General features: G+C 39.2%; 1 protein-coding gene across 16 annotated transcripts in view; it reads left to right on the top strand.

Moving 5' to 3' along the window:
• LOC110395657 (centromere protein J-like) overlaps window positions 1-22,183 on the top strand; it is a 100,944-nt gene that overhangs the window by 13,046 nt on the left and 65,715 nt on the right. For 8 of the 16 annotated variants that reach the window (XR_002436559.1, XR_002436556.1, XR_002436552.1 and 5 more), the window contains exons 10-22: window positions 2,731-2,896; window positions 4,046-4,261; window positions 5,862-6,008; window positions 9,986-10,078; window positions 11,789-11,947; window positions 12,634-12,745; window positions 13,464-13,570; window positions 13,832-13,987; window positions 14,628-14,732; window positions 16,811-16,951; window positions 17,994-18,078; window positions 18,443-18,563; window positions 19,322-19,538. Coding sequence is in view for 7 of the 16 variants with exons in the window: in XM_021390318.1 (XP_021245993.1) it covers window positions 2,731-2,896; window positions 4,046-4,261; window positions 5,862-6,008; window positions 9,986-10,078; window positions 11,789-11,947; window positions 12,634-12,745; window positions 13,464-13,570; window positions 13,832-13,987; window positions 14,628-14,732; window positions 16,811-16,951; window positions 17,994-18,078; window positions 18,443-18,563; window positions 19,322-19,511 (1,798 nt within the window). In the remaining 9 variants the exon portion in view is untranslated. Of the gene's footprint in view, window positions 1-2,730; window positions 2,897-4,045; window positions 4,262-5,861; window positions 6,009-9,985; window positions 10,079-11,788; window positions 11,948-12,633; window positions 12,746-13,463; window positions 13,571-13,831; window positions 13,988-14,627; window positions 14,733-16,810; window positions 16,952-17,993; window positions 18,079-18,442; window positions 18,747-19,321; window positions 19,539-20,575; window positions 21,150-21,341; window positions 22,002-22,183 lie in introns of those variants that run through there. The other 8 variants (XM_021390324.1, XM_021390319.1, XM_021390320.1 and 5 more) reach the window with 5 other exon arrangements.

The following is a 22,183-nucleotide window of genomic DNA, read 5'->3' as shown; positions in this document are numbered from 1 at the left end:
ATAGGATTAGTGCCAAATGGTATTTTCTGACTTACATTTGACAGTTTGTTTGATTTCTTCTTATAGGAATCTTTCAGCAAAATGCTTTCAGTGTCTTAATAATGAGTGGCTTCATTAAAGATCCTTCTAGTTTGTGATCTTGCAAGCAGCTTGAGTGATCTCCAGCTGGCTGTGACAGGTGCTTCAGATGTGAATATCTGTGGGATTTGGTAGTTAAGGAAACTACTAAACTGCTGCTTTTCCCTTTACTAGTGTAAATTTTGGCTGTGGAGTGTCGCACTGGTACAGAATTACTGCAGTGCAGGATTCTCTGCCTGCTGACAGTGCTGCATCACAGATGACTTGGCTTTCATTTTTTTCTCAGCTTCCACTGTAGGATTTTACCTTCAACAACGAAGGTTCATAAAGAGCTTTCACAAGGTTTATTCATGTCATTAGCCATAGTAACACCCTTATATGTCCGCACAGATATTTATCCAAATATACATGCCTAAAGTAATGTGTTCATCTTTTCATTGCATTTTTCTAATTTATGAGTTAAAACCAATTGTGAAAAGCAGCTTATCCTCCCAGACTGTGTTGCTCTGTGCTGATTAATGCAGTCTGCTTTGTTATGTTCAAACCAGTAAGGAGCACAACGTGGCAGCTACATCCAAAGCACGTTTCTTAGGCTATGTTGGCGACTTACACTTGTTGGAAGCAATGAAAACCCTTTTGAGAACAATGTGGCATGCCTGGACCTGCCTAGTCCATCCGTTCTTTTGTTTCAAAGTGCTTTGTTTTTGGACCTTTGCAGACACAAATAATAGAGACAAGAAAGTGAAAACAGTTGGAGTGCAACTTGTGGTGCATACCTAGTGCCTGAAGGAGCCTGGAACACACAGCCTGTGGCTCCACTGCAGAGAGAGCTGTTTCTGGCTTTTAGTATCTGTCAGAGGATTCAGTGGGGGTCTTTTTTCTTGGAAATGTCTTGCTCCATGTATGCTTTTTGCCTCACAGCCAGCCTGCTGGGATGTGCATTAGGCAGAGGTATGTCTGGGATTCATGCAAGGATTTGAGTGGACATAAATCACATAGCGTTTCTAATGTTTTACATTTTTGTCCCTAGCTTATAGTTTATAGCTGGCGTATGAACAGACTGTCTGAGGCTCCAAAGAAGTACCGTGTGTGCTCCAGGTGTCTTCGGTTATTACTTTTTTTCCAGGCCAGGGGCTGTTTTCTAGCCTTGAGTCAAAGAGGCACAGCACAATACTTTCATACAGCTAACCTATCTTAGAGACTGGGGAGCTGCGACTGAGCTTCCTGCCAGGCATGATCCCTGTCCTGCACTGGCCTCCAGACCTTGCCCGGCATTGCCTTGTGCAGTGCGGGTTGGAGACCCGTGGTCATGCTAGTAATATGGCCTGTGAGTGACTGTACACTTGGGTTCATGCTCCAGCTCTGATAAGTTTATTTGCACAGGTGCAACTCTTGTGCAGTTCTGAAAAGGCTGATATTAGCTGAGATTTTGGAGGAAGTAGCTAGCTGGCTTCTGTGTTGCAGAAACTTGAGAGTACTCTTCAGTGGAAGATGTTCTATGTAGATCTTCCATCTTGCTTTTGTTCTAGTACACTGTATTTCAGGGCAACTGATCTGGATTTGGAGCAGTGGCAAGCTACACATACTTAAGCAAGGGCTGCATATACTAATTTAACCAGATTAATGCAAAAAGAATTAATACTTCAGTGGCATTGATGAGATTTTTTTTTTTGCATGCATTTAATGAGAATATTAGACTGGCTTATTTAAGTGAGAAAACAGCCAAAAAAATTAAGTAGTAAATTGTAAAGAGCAGCAGGATATGGGGAGCTCATTTGCCTCTTACTGTTACTGTGAGCTTGCATATTTTGCTGTCAAAGTGCTAAACTCCATTATGGAGAGGAAAACATGAGGTCATGGCTGCCTCCCGTAGCTATCAAGTAATAGGGATAGCCAGATGGTGGCTGTTAGTCATGAAGTGAAGTGAAGCAAGAAACTAGCAAATAATTTGATATCAAATTAAAATTGAACTAGGCAGCTGGATCCTGGTCATACCAAATATGCTCTACATAAATATTTATACTCTTCAGCTTTTGCTGAGTTTTTAAGCACACTCCCTGACCACTCATGCCTTGATACATTGGGTATGAAGGCAAAATGCCTTCTGGATGATGGCCTCTCATATCTTGCTCTCGTACTTTACTTACCTACAAGTAATATACTCAACCCCTTTCATGCGGGTCCGTGCCTGTTCTCACTTGTGGGAATGACCGAGCAACTGGAAGTATGCCTCAGTCTCCAGCCTTGCATGATGAGGTGCCTCATAGGTGTGGTGCCAGGGAACAGGCTGTGTCTTCTGTAGGTCTGCCCTAATTTAGCTTTCCCTGCACACAGAAAATGTGTTTGAAAGCCTCTAAGCTCGTAGTCTTTAGGTTGTCAGAAAATTTCAATTAAAAGTACTTCCATCTGCTTGATAGAATAAATTTTGCCACTGATCTTGTATAGGTGCTCCAAGTGATGTGTGAGTTCTCCAACCTCAGTTTTGAGAAGTGCTAATAACTAATTGCCACTCTTAGCAGTATTAGTTTATCTGGGACATGCCCAAGCCTCCCAAAATTCATGCTCAGAGAAAGCACATCTAGAGACAGTTGTTTGTTATAGTCCTTATGCCAACCTCATACTCTTTTTTTTTTTTTTAAACCTTCTGAGCAGAGCAAGAATGGACCAAGTCAAGACTGTCAGGAGCCAGGAGCCGACTCACCCCTTGCAATACACTAGAGAGCAAACTGACACACTTCGGAAGGAAAATGTTATGCATAGCAAGTTCAAAGGAACAGCTATAGTCACTGGAGAAAGCGTGAAATCAGAGGAAATACAAGTAAGCTGTAAAATAAATATGCTGTTCTCTTCAATGAACACTCTTGTGTTCAGACATCATATGGTAATACCTGAGTCCTTCCATTTCTCATAGATCCTACTTCTTGAAGATGGTTGTGTGTACAGTGAAGATTTTTGTGTTAACAAACATTGCTTTGATCTGTGTTTTAAATATACAACTTGCTCTCTTCCTATAAGAAAAAAATTAGATTGAAGAAGTGTGTCTTCTCTTTTGTTCAGAAGCATGAGAGGTCCCCCTGTTCTTTGCGCCTCTTTGTACTGGCTTTCCCATATCTAAGCTGAGTCTTGAAACATTTCTATCTCCTGTCACAGTGTGCTTTACAACTATTTGATATCAAGTGTTGTTATTTCAGAGGCCATTATTCTGCATTATTATCCATGAGCTGGGATTTTGTTCTTTTTTTTTTCTTTTTTTAACTATCCTGACCTTTGGCTTTGAGGTGCTTTTGTGATACCTAGTTGGGTATGTAACAAACTGACCTGTATGATCACATTGGACAAATACACATGTGAAGGGAAAGTCAAAAAGAAGGAATGCACATGATGGTTAATTACAGAGCTAACTGCACACTTCTGGCTAAACTCTACTGATGTTGCAGTATCCAGCATCAGTGCTCCAAAGGAAGAGGACTCAGTGTTGGATACACCATGAATGGTGGAAAGAAAAGGGAACAGGAGAAAATAATGGACATGTATAGCAAAGGTCCTCATCAAAATGCAACAAATTTCATTAATTCACTTCCTTGAACTCAGATAAAAAAGTCTTTGCAATCCCCTGGTGTTTGTAAGGACTAATCATACTACATAAGATCCGAAGAACTACCTTGTTTTGACTTTAAAACATACCATATATCCTTGCCTTTTTATTTGGAAACACTCGCATTTAATGGTGTTTCTTGAATGATTAATTTGCATCTCCCGATTTTTCTTTACAGGGCAAGTACGTCTCACCTCTTTGTAAGATTATAGGTGTTTGCAATATTTTTAATATTACTTCAAATATGTTGTCTTTATATTGCAGAAGTTCAAGCATGCAAAAGACTCGATGGTTCCTTCTGTGAGTGTAAAGTTGGCATGCCTAGTCCAGAGCAGGCAATGACATGATACACTTTTTTTTTTCTTCTGATAGATATTAAAGCAGCAGATTACGGGTCTGCAGGAGGAGTTCAGGAGAAATGAGTCCTGCTGGTATGCAGCCTATGGCAAGCTAAGAGACCAGGTTGAGATGCTGACTAGGCAGAACATGGAGCTTCGAGATGAGCTCAGAGATTCAGAACATAAGAGGCTGAAAGCAGAAAGAAAAACAGGAGCTGTGAATCTCATGGACAGAAAATCAGAGACACTGGTACTGGAAGACTTTGTGTTTAATACTGTCTCAATAATTTAGGTTTGGTTTTTCTTTTGCATGAATACTGTCAATCCTCTCCTGCCACACTCAGCCTGAAGGGGAGAAATATCAGGTATATACTAAGCCGTGGTTAAATACATTTTTTGTGTGGTCCTCTTCCATTTAGACTTAGTTATACATGAGGTGGGTGCCTCTACAAGAGTCTTTAACCAGTCTGACACTTACGTTGGGGCAGATGGTGCCTGTCTTACTCCACTAACTAGGGAGGCAGTCCAGGTAACAGACTTGCATTGGCCTAATTAAGCCAATTAAAGTCTTCTGAAATTAACTCTGGTCTTTGTGTATGTCATTGGCCTTTTTAACAAAACAGCTCTGTAGCCAGATGCAGGCTGGCTTCTGGCAATAAATATAGTGGGACCTTCAATTAAACCTCATTTCAGTTCTTATTTAGTACAGTAAAATTTCAGGGAAGAAAACACGGTCAGTGGCCTGCATTAGAAAAGCACAAATTGGACCCCCTGAATAGGAGGTACGCTGGGATGGAGCAGGAGAGACAATCAGGTTGGAAAATGTAACTGGCTAGTACAAATGTGTCTGATGAACTTTTGAAATCAAAGAGATTTAATAATAGTTGAATAGATTCTATTGTTCTTTTTTATTAATGTCCAACTTGTTTAATATACTTGTTACTTTACTATGTAACTGCTTTTACTTCCTTAAAGGGAGATAAAGGAAGGGAGAATTCCATTACCTCCTTCTTACACAGGAGACAGCAAGTTTTGGGGAAATTAAATGGTTCAGACTAGAAATCAAAAGACAGAGGTCTGGTTTGAGTGGGTCATTTCATCTTTCTACATATTCAAGGGAGAAAAATATATGCCTTTAAAGAGGGATTCATTTCATCCTATGTGAACTGAGGTGACTGGAACAGATCATTATCTTCCAGATGGTGCAGTCTGGTGAGATGAATTTTATTTTTCCACAGAGAGCCTACACCTAGGAGAAAAACAAATCAAGCCCTTTACTCCTAGGTATTTCCATAATGTGCAAATCTAGTTTCTAGTGATGTCTCTTTTGAAGAAGTCAGAAACGCCAATTAACCAGTCCCTTGTTTCATGGAGTAGAGAAATTTTGATCTCTCTTTATTTGATTTCAATGTACACATTCATGAGATTTTTCATCTAAGACTAATAAATTCCATTTGAAACTGTTTTTTCATGTTATGTTTCAGTTTGTTTTGAATTTTCGCAAACACACACATTAGTATAATTCATTCTTTTATAGACTGTGAAGGTCAGAAAAAAAGAGATTAGTCTCATGTAAAATGATAAAAATTGCAATAAAAGCAAGAGTAAGAAAAAGACAATTGGCTTCTGTTGCAGGTGCTATTATTTCTAACACACTGTGTTGGTATTTCTGTTGGAAGGAAAATCTGAAGTTACCTACTGCTCAAGAGTAGCGAGGGAGTGGTTATCACTGCACTTAGATTACTTCATTTTTGTGAAAACAGAAAAGCCTCGTGGCTTAGATAATTGCTTGATTCTACTAGCTGTGACTTGAACTTAAAATTATGTATGTATAACATATTTTTCATTAGGTTGCAGAAGCTATCCTGCGAGAGACAGCATCTTCGTCCAAACAAGAAGAAAAAGCACAGAGAGAGAAGCACAAGAGCCATACCACTTCTCATGTGGGGCCAAAGGCAGCTTTGCAGAAACACTGCTTCCGAGATATTAATAGCAAAGTATGTGTTCCTACTGCCTTTTGCCTGATCGGGAGGTTGTAGTGAGCTGGGGGTCAGCCTCTTCTCTCTTGTAACTAGTGACAGGATGAGGGGGAATGGCTTCAAGTTGCGCCAGGGGAGATTTAGGCTGGACATTAGGAAATACTACTTTCCTGAAAGAGTGGTCAGCCGCTGGAACAGGCTGCCCAGGGAGGTGGTGGAGTCACCGTCCCTGGAGGTGTTCAAGAAACATTTAGATATAGTGTTGGGAGACATAGTTTAGTGAGGTTGTTGGTGGTAGGTGGATGGTTGGACTAGGTGATCTTGTAGGTCTTTTCCAACCTAGCTCATTCTATGATTCTATGATTCTATCAGTGACAAAATCACTTAGCTTTTTACAAGCTGTGGCAAGTTAACTCAGTATGTCGAGTGAAAGGCTTTTTTCTCTCTAATATCTCTAGGACAGCTCTTCCACAGCCAGCTTACAACATTGTCAAACACATCTCATCATTTAGAGTATATAGATACCTAAATATTTCATTGCCTTATTTTTGTTTTGCTTTTTTTTGCTTCATATACCTTGTTTCTTATTATGAGCATACCGGTTATTACAAATCCTCCTTACTGTTTCTGTTAACAGTTAGCTGAAATCTGTGCTTTGTTCAAATGAACAGTTTCTGAAATTCCTTGTATCTATTGGAAATTAATCTCCTGTTTCCACTGAGTAGAACTAAAATGAGCTCAGATTAGCCAGTGCACTGCTCTCTCTGCCTGATTAGGTACTGAAATGAAATTTAAAACTTGTCAGGTGAGAAAAGAGGCAACTATTCCACTTTATTAATAATGACAATGTATGGTTTGAAAGTCACTAGATGGTGGATTTATTGAATCATGAGACAACTTCTAAACTGAATATGCTTAAGAGAGCAGAATCAACTACATTTGAAATAGTAACTTCAAATAGGAAGCAGATATTAAGTGTCAGCCTTTAAGGCTGACTGTATTTCTAAATAGTATATGCTACCCAGAAGCTGGAAAGTTTAACTGTAGGAAATTGTTTTATTTTTTCTGTGTTAATGTTGGATCGCCTCAGTCACTCCTACAGCCAGGATTTCACAATTGCCTAGTGCTTCAATTGGCAGAGTTATAAACAAGCCAAGTAATGTGGGTTAAACTATTTGCAGCTAAGGCGAGCAGGAATGGTAGCTTTGGTAGCTTACCTTGGAATCTTTCACAGTATGAAAGAGTATGTCTTATCTGAATGTCTCGAGCACTCTTGCCAAATGAGTTAAAACCAGAAATACGTATTTTATACAGGGTCTCCCTGTGATCTATTGAGTTTCTTTTACTCCCATGGCATGCAGCCATGCACAAAAAAAAAAGGGGGGGGGGGGAATTCAGCAGCAGTTCTGAGGAGGGAGGAAGTTGAGGACAGCAGACTTCTGGGCTTTCATCATCCAACCAGTGTTGGATCCAGTCCAACTGGAATCCAGCACAAGCATGAGCTAGACTGGTGGGCATACTGCCCGGATGTCCTGGGTGAACTCAGAAATGTCTGACAGAAACATGTGTTCTTTATCTGATCTGATGGCAGAGGAAGGCCTTGCAGTGAATAGAGTGGCTGCTGATTATTTGAATCTATAATTGAAGGCTCAGGGAAAAGGAACATAAAATGGAAGCACAAAATCAGTGTTGTAGTCATAAATGTGAAAATGGTGACTCGCTTGTGTTTCTTTGAGCTGTCTTACTAATAGTTGAAAGCTTTCAATGATTCTGTGACTCTGGACAGCTCTAAATTTTGGATATAGATAAGCAAACTCTCATGCCATTTTTCTGTCTAGAATTGAGATACTGTGCATGGGAGAAATCAAAGTGAAGGGATCACCTTGAGTAACAGAAGCAGAAATACATGTCACAGAGACGTGTGGTGAGCTTCGTAAGATATTTTATATTAAGCCAGCTAGGAATGGTGAGTTTCCTCAGCTGTAACCAAGAAGGCATAACAACACCTAATACATAATTTATTTCTGTCAAATCTAATAGAATTTGAGGATATGTACAAAAATGACTGGGCAGCAAGCTGAGTAATGATTGGTACAGGTTAAAGAATCAGAAGGACATATTTTATGAAAAAAAATATTTGCGAGAGAGATATGCCACTTGTTCTACATCTACAAAAATGATATATTCTGTTGGCCTGTAATTCTTTTATTAACAATGAATCCTGTTTGTGCTGTAGCATGATCTAGCTGAAGTAGTGGCTGCTTCAAGCTGTCAGACAAGATAAGCATCAATTTTAACTGTATGTCATTAATGATTCTTTCAGAATGTGGCTTCAAAGAAGCATAGATTGTCCCAAACAATTAATAATTTGAATTATCACCAAATGAGCTGATTTCTGAATGCACTAGAAATTGGGAAGAAACAAGCTGCCAGTTTCCGGCCAGACATGCACTTACAGATAAATGATACTGATTACTAAGAAAGATATAATTCATTTGCACAAGGGAAAGTTCTACTGGAAGGCAAACCGATACAACTTTTGAAAAGTTACTCTTGGGAAAGTTTCAACCAAGGTCTAATGTGCATACTTCCTATCTTACTAGATGGACTTTGCTGTGTAATTTTGCAGTGGATTTTGATGAGATCTAAACATGTTATTTCCTTGTCCATGGAAATTCTTCCTGAGAACTGACTAATTATGAAGCAGGGAATTGTGACTTCTGAGAATATGTAGACAGTCTTTTGTAGCATTTGACTTTTCACTGCTTCATTTGTGAAGATTTGTTGCTTTTTCCCAGTTTTTTTGAGAGAAAGCAAACCCTACTGTAGGACTGGAAGAAACCTCAGGACGACATCTGGTCCCTCCTTTAGCCGACTGCAGGATCAGTGTCACTGATGGCTATTTAATCTTTCACCAGCTCCCACAAGATCCAAAATGAGCTGGCATCTTCTGCTATTTAGATATTATTTATGTCATAAAGTTTTACTTCATAACTAAACTCCACTCCCTTTGACATCTCAAACTAATCGGCTGATTAATTTTTATTCTGTCCTCAGTGGAAATGGGAAACAACTGGTGTATCTTGTACATGCTGTAGGGCTGATTACTCCTCAGTCCCTGCAGTCCCTTTATATAACTTATTGGTGATCCACTTATTCTCAATGAAGAAAAGGGAAACTATTTATTCAGATAACTTGATGACTTTTCTTATGAGAGTGATTGAATTGAGGGAATCTTTACCAAGAAATTAATCATTCATAATTAACCAAAATACTAAGTAATTGAATCTCTTGAAAAGTACAGAGCTAAATTGAAGCAGCTGCTTGGGCTAGGGTGTTCGCTATGATTTATGAAATGATCTTAGAATGACATCCATTTTTATGATTAAAAGATCACAGACAACTCAGTAAGCCTCTACTGATTTCTCTGACATTACTTCTTTAAAAACAGTTGTTACTGTGTAAGTTAAGAATTCTAATCTATGCTATACATAAAAAAAAAAAAAAACAATGAAAACGGAAGTTTTCACAATGGCATATGTAGTAACCTAACAGCACTCTGGTGGCTCGCTCAACAGAACTGGTTTTTGTTTAGATGTGTAGTGAACATAACTCACCGTGTTATGTGGAAACATATCTTCTTTCTCTCTGACTTCATCTCTCTCCTTCCCTTCTGCACTCCAACACATGTTATTTCATGAACTTGTTAGTGTTTTAAGTAAAAAAGATCAAGTGCCTCCTCTCATTCTATTTTTAAGCCTTATACAGATCTTTGCCCCTTGGCTAAGGTGGCATCCATTGCATTGCATCAGTATATGCTGATTTCTGAATATCCTTTTTAAAGGGTGCTTTTAGATGATGAAGCTTTTTCTAAAATAGGCTTCTTAGGCAGCTCTATGTATAAAGACTTGCCATAGAGTATTTTCTATTTATAAGTCTTATGCTGTTCTTTAAAAGCTTGATTTTTCAACAGTCTTCTATATAATATACCTCAGGAAAAAAAAAGAAAAAAACGTTGCCACATGAGTATCTGGCTGAAGCTGATGATAACTTGCACTGCTGTGACCCTCTTGGCACTTCTGATGATGGTGAGCTCAAAACTAACTGGGCAAAATAAGCAGTTCATTTTTGCCTAACTGTACTTGCCAAACCAGCCCCATTCCGCTCTGTGGTTCCTGGTGCTGTACATGGGAGGGGCTGGAAACATGCATCTGAAGACAAAGAGGGACTACAGTAATCTGAATTGAGATTGGCTTGAGTTGCTGTGAAACTGCACCTCTGTTTTTTTGAGTTCTGTTCAATCACTTAGTAGTTTCAGTCTTAATATTTTTAGTAATATAACGATGGCTTAGGAGCTCTTTCCTTCTCTCAGTCTGAAATTTCTGAGTTATATCACTTCATCAAAAATAATGTTGAAGATCTTTAGTACTAAATCTTTTTTCTTGAGCTGAGGCCCAATCATATTTTGTCACTGCATACTCACCTATAGTTAAAATGTATAGTTAAAACCTCGTGCTCTAAAAATGTTTAGGTGTTGTAGTAAGGGACATGGTCACTCAGAGGGTGGTGACGCACTGGAACAGGTTGCCCAAGTAGGTTGTGGATGCCCCATCCCTGGAGGCATTCAAGGCCAGACTGGACGTGGCTCTGGGCAGCCTGGTCTAGTGGTTGGTGACCCTGCACTCAGCAGGGGGGTTGAAACTAGATAATCTCTCCGAGGTCCTTTTCAACCCAGGCCATTCTATGATTCTATGGTTTAGTGGGAAATATTGGTGCTAGGTGGACAGTTGGACTGGATGATCTTGGAGATTTTTTCCAACCTTGGTGATTCTATGATTCTATGAAAATTATTCTATTTGGATAATTTCAGCATATTCCCAGAATCTGCCTTCAAAAAAAATCTCTGAATTTAAAATGGAAATTGTATTCCTTTAGCAATGATTTCTATTCATTTCTGTATCTTTTAGAATCCTTGTCTGAAAGAGCTACTCAGTAGCCTATCTCCTGCTCAGAGATGTTTTATGCTTAGAGGAAAATATTTAGCTTTTGAAAATTCTACCATCTTCTGGTGTTCAAATAATTTTTCTTTCTTGGCTCTGTTCTTGTAAGCATGGCTGTTACATTTTAATGTGATTTATTAATATAAAGATGGGGAGATCATCATCTACAACAAAAATTCCCTAAATTTTATGAGTTTAATACAGAAAGTTTTACAGACTTTATAGAAAATTGGCCCCCACTGACTGTTTTTGGAGAAGCTGGTCTTTTGTGTTTGCAGTTTGTTAGTGCCTCATCCCTTGAGCAATAAATCATGGGCTTGGGCAAATGAAGCTGATGGCAAATGTGTTTTTTTCCATGGACTGCTTACTCTTGCCTTCCCAAGCAGCCATTGTCCAGTGCATGAGACATTTCAAATGTAAAAAAAAAGGTGGACATCTGGCAAGTAAAAATGAACTCCTTCACAACATACTTTTCTGGATCAGCTCAGTTGTGGTATCCTGGGGAGGAATACTTTGCATATGGTTGGCAAGGTGGCTGGACTGAAGGATAGGAGCCTAAGAGCAGCTGTTGGCTATGCACTGTGTACTTTGAATTACCCTTGTCCAGTGTTGCACAGAGGACTGGGGAAAGTGGAACAAGAGTCCAAAGAGGGAATTACATATAAAATATGCATATGTATACCCATACACAAATATACATCTTCCAAAAGTTTTAAAAATTTAATGAGCCACCTGCTGTAGAAGGATTTTAATGCTATGTTTATATCAACTTAATGCAAATGTATTTAAATCTTTTAGGCAATAAAAAGCTCTGGGCAAAAGGCTGATCCATTGAGACTGGTAACAAAAGAACATCAAGACAAGAAACCATCTCACTGCTCCCTTGGCAGAAGTACAACACCAACTGGCAGGACAACACCTCACCAGGGAAGAGTGACACCTTTTGAATCAGAAAAAGTAAGTCAGTGGCAAGGTCTATTTAAACTACTTCTATTTTCTCTTTACAGTATTGTTCAGAATTTAGATTGGGATCATGTTTCTCACAGAGCTGCTGCTTGGTCTTCTTGCCCTGATACTGTACTGTTTTTGTGAGAAATAGTCTTAGGGACTGCACATACATTGAAATATTTCACAGAATCACAGAACCATAGGGGCTGGAAGGGACGTTTGGAGATCATCTACTCCAGACCCTTCTAAAGCAGGTTCCCTAGAGCAGGCCACATGGGAAGGTGTTCAGGTTGGTTTTGAATATCTCCAAAGAAAGAGGCTCCAGAACCTCTCTGGGCAGCCTGTTCCAGTGCTCTGTCACCCTCCAAATAAAGAATTTCTGCCCTCAGAAGAAGTTCATGGTTGTGATATGCTATGCCTCATTGTCTTGGCAGCCAAACGAGGACCAAGAGCAAGAGCCGCAGCTAAAATATAGCTCCTGAGAGAAGGAGAAATGGGCTTCTTCTAGCCCTTTCACCACAGTCTCTTTCTTCTAAACAGTCATAATCAAGATTAAACACATGCACAGTATTAGTGAACAGGTTTTGTGCTCAGACATTCCCAGGAAGGGGGAGCACACTCCATCTGTATCACTGATTACTCCCATGTTACAGCAAGGCATTACTGTATGTCACAACTTCTCCATGTTGCTTCAGATTGTACGTCAACCCTCTCCTACTGGGAGAAGAACAGATGAGAGGAAATCACCTGGAGTTGGCTCACATATGAGTGTTTCTAAGGGGCATAAGTCATCTTTTTACGAAAAAGGTAAAATTTGTGGTAATTTTCAGCCTTAGAGACATCTGATGATTGATCCTCAACCCTTGGTGTATGGGAACTGCTGAGTCATGGCCTGAACCACTGATTGAGCACCTGCAGGAAAGACCCAGTCAGCCCCGGGAGCACAGGTGAAGGCAATTCACCTGTGCAACCAGAAGGGGTGGAGCCAGGCCTCATTTAAGGGCTCCACCCCTCTTAGGCCTCATTTAAGGGCTGACTGCCCCTAAGGAAGAATCTCTTCCTGGAGATCCCTCTTTGGTGGGAGCCTTTTCCTGCGAGCCCCAAATCTTCCGATCTGGGTGAGCGCTGTATTTTCCTTCCACCTTTTCTAACGCTATTTCCATCGCGTTAGTCCTGCTTATCGCTACACTTGGTTAACAGGAAATATGTTGTCACTAAAACTCTCCTACAATTCTCAGAAGTACAAAACCTGCATTTGACAAGAGAAGGATAGTAGATTGTGCTTTTGGCTGTCACTATGTGCTGAATTTAATGTTGTGGAAGCCCAGAAGGTGGAGGATGGTGGTCGTCTGCAGTTCTCGTTGGTCTAGGACAAAGCACCTTCAGAGAGGATGGGCAAGCCAACATTATCAGTATAAGAAGCAATGTGTTGCAAGCATGTGAGAGCTACCATCTTTAAAAATAATCCTCTGTGTTAAGTGCAGAAACATGACTGTATCCTCTTTTATTTTGCTTTTTCTTATAGGCACACCTTCACCCATTTCAGTTGTCTCAGAAGACATGCTCCTTTCAAATAAGCACAGCAATAACACTTGCAGCTTTGCACTCTGCAGTAACAGCGAGGAAACACAGGTATTTCACTAAGAAAATCTATAAACTAATTCACTGTCTGTGACCTCAGTTTGCACACACAGCATGCTAACTCCCATTTGGCTGGCAATAGTGCTGACCTGGATTTATTTTCTTACCTCTACTTACGATGTGTACACTCTTTCAAACAATATTTTAATGGCTTAGAAGTAACAGTGTACATTTCTTTACCAAAATATTCCTGCATGTCCATTGGACATTAATAGATTTATTTTGCTAGTTAGTATTTTCATTTTGGTTCAGGAAGAAGAGATTCTTAATCTTAAAAAGGCAGGAAAAATGTTAAAACCTCAGAATAAAGTGGCTTTTGCAACGAGTCAAAGGAGAAGTGGCATAACTGCATATGAGAACAAAGTACTTACAGGCAGTTCTCCTGCTCTTCTGGATGCTGAAGCAAAGGTTTGAGCAACTTATGGTTCTGGCTTTTACATGATCAGCAACTGTCTTTTCCATGGGTGAACTGAAGTGAAACACACTAAGAAAATCTTCCATTCCCACTTCCTTCCTGGCCACTATAAAACTCAGAACCTTTAATCTGAGATTGATACTGGCTCCTTTATGCTAACAGACAGTGCAGAGGCAACTCACTGTAACAGTAAATAGAATGTGAAGCATCCTGAATAACCCTTAGTTACACAGTTAGCATTACTACAGTTTTGAGCCATGTAATTTGTTTTGAAGAGTGAATCTTGCTAGTATAGGTGCCTTTCTTTGCAAATCACTAACCCAGCAATCAGAGATAATGCTGTTCTTTGCTGTTCTGTTTGTTCCATCTGTTTTCCATAGTGCAGTTTCACCAGAATGCACTCGTTCCCTGATATTCCTTTGATAGCTGAAGTTAATTAGAATTAATGCACAGCAATTGCAGTTATGACTAAAACATTAACATTCACTGCAAATGCAAGACAATACCAGAAAGAAGGGCAACTTTCCTCTTTGTGTGTAAAAGTAAACATGTCTTTTGAAGAACTGATGAAAATTTGTGAAAATATTTTTATAGCTTTCTGTTTATATAAATCTAACTGTGATGTTTTCATAGATACTGCCTCCAAAATCAATATTGTCTAGAAGGTCAATGTTATATCAAGAAAGAAGGAAAAATAAGGATGTGGTGCAGGAAAAAATAGAGCATCGTGATGGAAAGGTGAGATAAATTAGGGTGCTTGAAGAGATCACCAGCAGGGCTGCAACAGAAAGGAATCACTACTTCAAGTAGCCATACAGAATTATGTCTCAAATGAAGAGTCCTTTCCTTAATGAAGAGCTCAAGTGTAAAGTTTACATTATGAATAGCAGGAAATATATATAGCTGATGGGATGGAAATCAAGTGAGCAAATTTTCTAATCTCCTACTGTGACTTGCCTTATGACTTCCAACAAGTTATTTTTGTTCTAGCTGCCTCCTTTGTGAGCTGGGAGAAGGGAGGTACACTTATTTCAAGATAAAAATGTGCTATCTGGGTAGTAATGATATTCAGTAGTGAAAGATTTGAGGCCATTCTTTTCTTTCCTTGGAAGTAAATCTAATGGCAGTGAGCTGTGCCAGCTGGACACCATCTGTGGGAGAAGTCTTTCATTACACAGAGTTGGTTTCACCAGGAGTAGCTGAGTTGAGTTAAATGTAGCCAGCTTGGTTTGCTCAAACCACATTTGTTAAACTCCTAAGTGATTCCCCTAGTGCTCCCAAATGAGGCTTGTTCTGCAGCCTGTAGCATCCTTCTTATATGACACTGCTCCAAGCAGGCTTACACTGTTAAAATCTTTCCTTGATGCTGACTGAGGGTATTCCATGTCCAATCACAGTTGTCAATTCTGGATAAGCCTTTTGGCTATATGAAGTTAAGACAGTAAAGTAAGACACAGGTTCCTGTGTCTATTCAGTTCAGAACTTCCCCTGTCAATACATGTGTTGATTAATGATACTTTCTGGTAAGCAGACATGGAAAAGGCTTTTGCAGTATAACATTGTTGAGGGGATACTGGTTGGATACCTATTTTTTTACAGCTTGAGCTGAGAGAGACTGTGTGGAAGTTTATACCAGTCACATTGCCTTCTAATAGAAGTAGAAAATACATTATTTGTTGTTTTGAACCTTGAAAGAAAAATAACTGTGAAAAAGTCCTTTTTACGACTGTATTTGATTCATATAACGGTGTTGGACAAGGCTTGTTTAACTCTAGAGTGGTCAAAAGGGGGATTGAGCCATTAACTCTTATTTAAACTAAGTGGAAATTTTTCTAAGAATGCCTTTTGTAGTAAGTATCTGTAAGAACATCTTTCTATTACTAACTAGCAATGTTTAAACTAAATTGTTTCAAAAAACTAAAATCTTGCCCTCAGTATTCATCCCCTTCCCCCGAGGATACTTATTCCTTTTTGTATTGCTGGGAGGTATGCTCCTTCTGTAGTGTGTCTATGGCAACATTAGAACAATATGGCAAAGCCATAGCACAACTTATGGTTGATTTCAATTTTTTGGACTTCACCAAATGAATTAAATTATGGGATTTTATATTTGCTGAACTGAACTAGCTGCCATAGTCATCATGGAAAACTGATTAACTAGAGGCTGTGTTAGGAAGGAAGTCTTCTTAGACCAGTATATTATTTGTAGAACAGCACACTGATGAGATTATTGCCACCTGTTAAGAAGTTTTGATCAATTCTGTAAGGAATCTCTGCATGCTGGCACATTTAACTCTGTAGTATTGACTGTCCATTCAGGCTTATGTTACTTGGAAAAAAATGGTTGTTAACATGTCAGCTGTCTCTGTTAATACATCAAGTTCAATCATTTTAGTTTGCATAATAAAGAACCTGGGCCTCTTGGGCAACATGTACAGAATGAGTACCAGCGTACATGAAATTAGTAGAAACAGTAACTAACTGAAGTTGGCCAATGAACAACCTGTATTGCTTCATTATTGCCACAGGGCCATGTGTCTTATCTTGCTTAAAAGAAGAGAAGATGATGGGGTGGGAATTTGAGCCAAGTGCTTGAAAAGAGATCATTTTGCTAGCAGATAATGTCAGACTTTTTTTTTCTCTTTTACACATAAATAAGGCAAAAAAATGTACACATGCTGCCAAGGTGGCTTTGAAATGCAAAGGCATTGAGTGGGTACACTCAGTTACTTCAAGTTCCAATTTCATTGGAAGGCAGTGCAGTGTTACTCGCATCCTTTGACTTCATTTACAATGGGTGCTCCTTGTTTTTGAAGGTTGAAGAGGTGCTCACTGATGGACGTCGAATCATAACTTTCTGCAATGGTACTAAAAAAGAGATCAGTGCTGATAAAAGGATGACAACAATTAGCTTTTTCAATGGAGATGTAAAGAAGATCATGCCAGATCAGAGAGTGGTATGTAGCATTTGTTTTCTTTAAGGAATATTATATGGCCAAGTGATCTGTCAAACAAGTTCCTACTGTTTATCTCTGTAGCAGAAATGCTAAGTCACAGCTCAAAGCAGTGCTTGAGCACCTGGTGGGAAGGCAGGGCCTACCCAGGGGAGCTCAGGTGCATGCAATGCACCTGAGTGACTGGAAGGGGTGGAGCCAGGATCCACCCCTTCCCAGACCTCATTTAAGGGTTGGCAGTGGAGGTAAGGGTATCTCTCCAGAGATCCCTCTGTGTTTGAGGCTTTCTAAGGGTAAGCAGATCCTTTTTGTTGTTTTTGTGTCCATGGCTACTGCATTTGAGCATATCCTCATCTGCTGTAGCCTAGGACTTCGCCACTATGTTGTCACTGTATTATAGTGTTACAATCTTGAAATATCATTTCTGGGAGAAATCGATGAGGAAGGGTGTTGGCTTCCACCTCCCTGATCAGGGAGGCTTTTCCATCTATAAGGACAAGAACGGAAAGAGGTGAAGGTAACAGCTGAAGAAGGGACAAGTAGGGAGTGGCCCAAGCAGAACAAAAGAAACTGAAAGAAGTCAAACTGTAGGGGAAGCCATCTGAAGAAAGGACTACTTCTCATATATCTTAGAGTAGGTTGCACAGGAGTTCTTCCCTCTTGGCATTAGGTAAATATGTTTAATAAGAACATGAGGTAAAGTGGATATGAGTAAGGTCTTGGTAAGAATGTGAATGGTTTAAATTAGTAGTGTGTGGATTGGTGCTAGCAATCCCATCCTTGAGGAAGTGGGATGATCACTCTCATGTGCATTGTTCTGCTCTGTGCTACAGAAAGTGGCAACATCTAGAAACAGCCAGGAGGAGGGGTGTGAATGAAAGAGAGGAATTAAAATGCAAACGTATCAGTTTATATGGTTGGCAGATACAGAAAATAGCCTTGAAATGACTTCTTAAAGTTGGCTTATTTTTAAACACATTGCTATGGTTGAATCTGCTTATGCAAATACTATGACTATGCTGCAAACAGTTCACTCTCCTTCCAGATTTACTATTATGCAGATGCACAGACAACTCACACTGCTTATCCAGAAGGCCTAGAGGTGCTGCAGTTCCCTAATAATCAGATAGGTATGCAAGAACTCATGAATGTGAACTATATGTGCAGAAATGTCATTATTGTGAAAGTAGTGCCTGAGCCTAACTCCAGCAGACTTGCTTTTTTTTTCTTCCAGTTTGCTTTGTCTTTGCTTTTGACTTCTGGTATGATCTATCATTTTACTGCTCAGTTTCCTCCTACACAGAAAGATAATAAAGGAGTGCAAATGCATCCCTTCTATTTTTTTTTACTCTCTCATTTGATTCTTTAATTTCTCTAGCAGTACACTGGATAGAATTTCCACCCTCACTACAATGTCTAAAGAAAATCTCATTTATCTCTGTGTAAAGCTATGAGAAAGAATTCCAAAGATGGTTTCTGACTTGTTTTCCACAGAAAAACATTATCCTGATGGCACACAAGAAATTGTGTTCCCAGATCACACAGTGAAATGCCTGTATACTGATGGATTCGAGGAAACTTTTTTCCCTGATGGTACAATAGTAAAAGTAGAAAAGTAAGTCTCCTTTTAGAGACAGGAACCAGCACTGGGCACAAGTTCAATGTTACTAGCCTATAAAACTGTGGTTTGATTCTGCGTGACTGGGAAACTTCCATATGAAAGAAGAGATTTGGAAGAGAACAAGTTTTCGGCTACAATGAGGAACTGAAAATTGTTTGCTTCCACTTTGAATCACAGGTGACCATACATCATTAACAAAGACACTGTGAAATATTTCTCATTTAGTTCCATGTACCTTTACAGTCACTCTCTACGTATGGACAGGGTAACAGTGTCACTTGCAAGCAAAAATGGAGCCAGTTGTCTGTATTAACAACGTAGGACTCAAGAGGAGGACTCTTGGGCTCTATTCCTAGGTTTTTGACTTGCTTTCTGTTCTTGCCGAGAGGTTTCAATACTTTGTTTCTACTCCAGTATATAAAATGAGGACAAATAACAATAGGAATTACTTACACATGCATCTTCTGTGTTTAGGGAACATTCTGTTGTGAAAAGAGATTTTCTGTTAGCAAAATGCTTTGAGATCCCTGCATGCAGAAGTCATGTAAAATGCAGATCCTACCATCCATTAGTTATTGTTATGTATAGAAGCACCTTTGTATTGAAATTGGATTGTGATAACTGATCTCTCATACTACCGCATGTAAATTCTGGGGTGAATTATATAACCTGTGAAAGTTTCTACTTCCACTGTGCCATCTTAGGCACATATAGTGCTTTATGGCCCATTCATTTATGGCTATTGCTTTCAGGAACGGAGATAAACTAGTGGTATTCAGTAATGGCCAGAAGGAGCTTCACACTGCACAGTTCAAGAGGAGGGAGTACCCAGATGGAACTGTGAAGACTGTGTACTGCAATGGCAGGCAAGAAACCAAGTACTCGTCCGGACAGGTTCGAATCAAAGACGAAGAGGGCAATATCATCCTAGATAGGAAGTGATTCCTCCCTTCAGCAGCTGCACTGTATGTAAGTGGCTCAACAAATTTTGTCTGTAGGATTTAATCTCTCTCCCCTCTGGACATGTATGCCAGTTTAAAAGATTCTTTCCTGGTGTCTCTGATGCTTTTCTGTTGCTGTTAATAATTAAGATTAGAACATGTGCAGCAGTGAAAACCACTATTTCTAATGAAATAAACTAAGGATAATACTATTAATTGACTGTGTTCTATGCAACTATGAATTACCATCATATACTGTGAAGAAAATAATATATAAACAGCTTAGCAGATGGAGACTAGCTTACATTTGTGTCCTGAGGTTATGGAGGAAGAGGAGGAATTGGAAGGTGCTCAAGTACCTTTTGTATATCAGAAGAGGCTGAGAGCTGGAGCTCTTGAAAATGGAGAAGGCTCAGTCTTATCCATGTATATAAACACATGATGGGAGGGAATATGGTCTCTTCTGAGCACTGCCCACTGACAAGACAAGAGGCAAAAGGCATCCGCTGAAACACATGAGATGATAAGATCATAATCTTTATGTAAAAGAATACTGTCTAGTGTATCTGAAGACAAAATGTAAAGTTCATTCTTTTCTGGTCATTATTCCAGATAAAAGTGACACTTCTTCCTCCATCATTATTTTCTCAGACCTCCTTTTTGTTGCTTTGTTTTTGAATTAACCTTTCCCACTACTGCCTTTATTCTTCCAGTAGTATAAAAATATTTCTGGTCAGTGAATCACAACAGCTTTAAGCCTCTTTGAATTGCACATAATACCTAGGGGGATTAATCATTTACCAGATACTACTTTCAGCTCCCTTCCCAGTAGACTCACTGTCCATCATCTGTCTTGAATTCTTACAAAGTAGTGAAGCATTTCCCCTGTAGAGCTCATCTCATTACCTGCCCAGTGACTGGAAAGACCAATTATTTCCTCATGCCCTTCAAATTCCTGTTGCAACAAACACATATTCATAGAATGCTGCTTTGGCCTTTTCTCACACCTACGTGCAAAATAATTGCATGATTATGGAATTTCTCTCTCTTCTCTTTACCTTCCAGTGGGCCAGACTGCCAACACATCACCATTCAAACTGCAGATCATCTTTGGAAGAAATAGATTGAAGAGAGTAGAAAATGTTGTTAATATTGATCATACTCATGCTGTAGTTCATGAATTTAATTATGATGTTCTAAATATCCAAGTAGTTTGATGTCAGATCATGTGGTAATAAAATCGTCCTGTTCTACCTTTGCTTCATTGTAACAAAGGAACAATTTTAAACCTACCCTCTTCACTACTGAAACATTTAATACATTTTATATATTTTGTAAAAGCAAAGTCTAATCAAAAGAAATCCAAGAGATCATTCTTTTCCATGTGTTTCACTAAGAATTTCTGCTTAGAGTAGCCTCATTCTGACTAAAACAAATCTGTCTGTATTTGTTTTTCAATTGGCCATCATAAAAACAGTGAATGTGATTAATTCTCTTTTTCAATTTGGTTAGGAAAATTGATGTTTAAGGGAAAAGTGCTCTTATTCTCAGGAATTCTTTTTAACAAGGAATGCCTATTCTCCAGTTGTTATGCTTACATCCTCTTTGTTTCAATAGTAAAATATAAACTTGCCTTAAATTGTTGATTGCCATTCATTTATCTGCATATATAATCCTTTATAATTTTAAGTTCAATAAGGAATAATTTTGTTTGTAGGCTGCTTGCTCCTTGCTTCATCAAGCACTCCTGACTAATTGCAGGAAGTGTTCTTGTTCTGGAATAAAAGGCATGCAGTCCTGCATAGATGTAACACATAAGTGATATGTGTAGTCTCCTAGGTCTCTGAAACTATGTGAATACAGAAATGTACGCATGCAAACACCTTGCTAATGTATGTGTTCACCTTGCCAATTCCTGCCTACAAGGAGGCTGATATGTAAGTATGGCCTGATTCTACTTTCTGCTACCTGGCAAATCAATGGGAAAACTTCCACTGGTGAAATCAAACGGTGAGACAGGATTTCACAGTACTTAGGTCAACCAGTGTCTGACCACTGGTCTTACTAGAACACATTTTTCAAGCAATATTTTATAGTGCAATAGCAAATGGATTATTGAAGTAAGTGGTGCCATTTCCTTTCCTTTGAAAAGGAGAGAAGAAAAAAATGATGAGCTTTGTCAGGTAAGGAGCCCTTCACAGACCAATTATGTCAAGTCATACTATTTTTTCATACCTTGTCTCCTTTACCTTCCACTTGCTTTAGGTAATCAGAAGCTACTTGCTCTACCAGCTATGGTAAAGGAACACTAATAATCCAAATTTTGTGATGCATATTTACCTTGATCATAGCAATACACTCACCTATGTCATGGTTTTGTGATTTTCGGTTATTGGTATTCCACATCATAACATCATGTAGTGGATGTACCTGATTCTCAGAAGAGAAGGACTACTACAGTCCCCATGGTAGTTTTCTCCTCTGTTACCATTTTCCAGCCAGAGGGAAAAGATAAAAGCTCGCAGTATAAAAACTTGCAGATCACGAGACCTCGTCCCTTTTTTCCGCTGTCTCTTGTCTTGGCAGCACCTCGCTCTCCAGCCGTCTTATCGTCGGTAGTAGAGTAAGGCCTACCTTGATTTTGGGACATTCGCTCTCTCTGTATTGGATTTA

This window comes from Numida meleagris, chromosome 3 (assembly GCF_002078875.1).
Source record: "Numida meleagris isolate 19003 breed g44 Domestic line chromosome 3, NumMel1.0, whole genome shotgun sequence".
NCBI lineage: Eukaryota > Metazoa > Chordata > Aves > Galliformes > Numididae > Numida > Numida meleagris.
This window is presented reverse-complemented; position numbering and strand designations above follow the sequence as displayed.